The sequence below is a fragment of the Penaeus japonicus genome, unplaced genomic scaffold (genome assembly GCF_977035675.1).
Source record: "Penaeus japonicus unplaced genomic scaffold, GWHDUDI00000001_assembly GWHDUDI00000042, whole genome shotgun sequence".
Lineage (NCBI taxonomy): Eukaryota > Metazoa > Arthropoda > Malacostraca > Decapoda > Penaeidae > Penaeus > Penaeus japonicus.
In genome coordinates, this window is record NW_028234444.1 from 4,441,333 (window position 1) to 4,443,010 (window position 1,678).

At 40.2% G+C, this 1,678-nt stretch overlaps 2 protein-coding genes across 2 annotated transcripts in view; one reads left to right on the forward strand and one right to left on the reverse strand.

Moving 5' to 3' along the window:
* The first annotated feature begins 553 nt into the window (after positions 1–553).
* Positions 554–1,227, forward strand: LOC147466651 (uncharacterized). Its single transcript, XM_086534830.1, has 2 exons — positions 554–1,117; positions 1,222–1,227. Exons 1-2 carry the CDS (start codon positions 554–556, stop codon positions 1,225–1,227), a joined length of 570 nt encoding a protein of 189 aa, XP_086390956.1.
* The window catches only part of LOC147466652 (uncharacterized), a 1,040-nt gene continuing 206 nt past the window's right edge, over positions 845–1,678 (reverse strand). The window contains exon 1 of the mRNA XM_086534849.1: positions 845–1,678. This exon is cut by the window's right edge and continues 206 nt beyond it. Within this exon, the coding sequence (XP_086390975.1) occupies positions 1,252–1,572 (321 nt within the window). The 5' untranslated portion in view covers positions 1,573–1,678 and the 3' untranslated portion in view covers positions 845–1,251.

The following is a 1,678-nucleotide window of genomic DNA, read 5'->3' on the forward strand; positions in this document are numbered from 1 at the left end:
TTTAAACTTCGGAATTAGTGACATTACAAAGGCTGTATCCTCATCACAATTTTCTTTAGTCTTTCCTCTTAATATTTCAAGTAGTTCTTCTTCATATCTGTTGTTGGAAGCTCCTTGGATTTTTCTTGGTTTATGTGGTCTTTGTGCGTTATTCACGTTTGCAGAATTACTTGGTGTGTCGCCTTGTTCACGTTCTTCCTCCTTATCATTACCCTCCGGTGCTGAGTAGTTACCTGTGGTTTCTCGCTCGTTAAAAGTTGGTGCAAGGAATAGGAGCTGATCAAAGTAAACATACTTCCTTTTCTTAGCGGCACCATCTGACCTGCCTTTTTGATCCTTTAACGCCCTCCTGAAGCATTCACGGAGATTTTTCCATCTTCGCTGTAGCTGGTTTCCTGAAATTAATGAAATTAATAATTTTTTTTGCAGATACCTAGCAACGGGGAACAGCTTCGTTTCGCTTCACTTTGAGTACCGGCTTGGTGAATCAACAATTCGTCAAATTGTCTACGAAACATGTGAAGCACTCTGGAAAAGCCTGCAGAACATCTGCATGCCTGAGAAAAGTGGAAGTGACTGGCTCCAAGTCGCAAAGGATTTCTATGCTAACACACAATTCCTAAACTGCATTGGTGCTCTTGATGGGAAACACGTCCGCATCAAGAATCCAGATAATTGTGGTTCTAGTTTCTATAATTACAAGCAGTTTTTCTCAATTGTACTCATGGCGTTAGTTGACAGTGGGTGTTCATTTACAGCTATTTATGTTGGAGCTGCTAGAAATCCAGTGATTCAAATGTGTTTAAAAAATCTGATTTCTGTAAAAATATTAGATTCTGGGGAACTTAAGCTTCCAAACCCATGCCCACTACCAAATGACAACAGTAGAATTTGCATGCCATACGTTATTGTCAGTGATGAGGCATTTGCTTTGACTGAGAATGTTCTACGGCCATATCCAAACAAAAATCTGACAGGTCAACAACGTGTTTTCAACTATCGTTTGTCACGAGCAAGGCTTTCAGTTGAATGCACGTTTGGTATCATGGCAAACACATGGAGAATTTTCCATAGACCTCTGGATGTTAAACCTGAGTTTTGTGATGTCATAGTTAAGGCATGCTGCATTTTACACAACTACGTAAAAAAACATGAGGGTGTCAACTTTGAAGAAACATTGTATGAATGTCCAATGAATGACATTGATCGTGTTGACACCAGATGTAACATGAGAGGAAAAACAGTACGAGATCACTTTGCATCATACTTTACTAGTCCCCAAGGAGCAGTTTCATGGCAGTATAACAAAATATAAAAGGTCACCGCTATAAAAGTGAACCACATGATAGATATTTTCCTTTCAAATACAATATGTTTCTTACCTTTTTCTTTTTTATCCTCAGGGGAGAGAATATTCCAATCGCTCACCACAGCCTCACACACCTCACGCCACAACTTCTCTTTTATATTCTTATCGCTGTATTCCTTCAGCTGGAAATCATAAAGAGGTGGTCTCTTCTCTACCTCTGTTATGAGTGTTTCGCAGTCAAATACATCTTTTATTACAGACATGATAGCTACCACTTCCTCTCACCACTGAAATCTGAAGGGGCAAGGCAGCAGCAGGCTGGGTGGTGGCGACAACGGAAAGTTGCTCGTGTGCGGGCTCACATTTAAA

Excerpts from the sequence above, each read along its gene's own strand:
- LOC147466651 (XM_086534830.1), top strand. The coding sequence starts at position 554 with ATGCCTGAGAAAAGTGGAAGTGACTGGCTCCAAGTCGCAAAGGATTTC.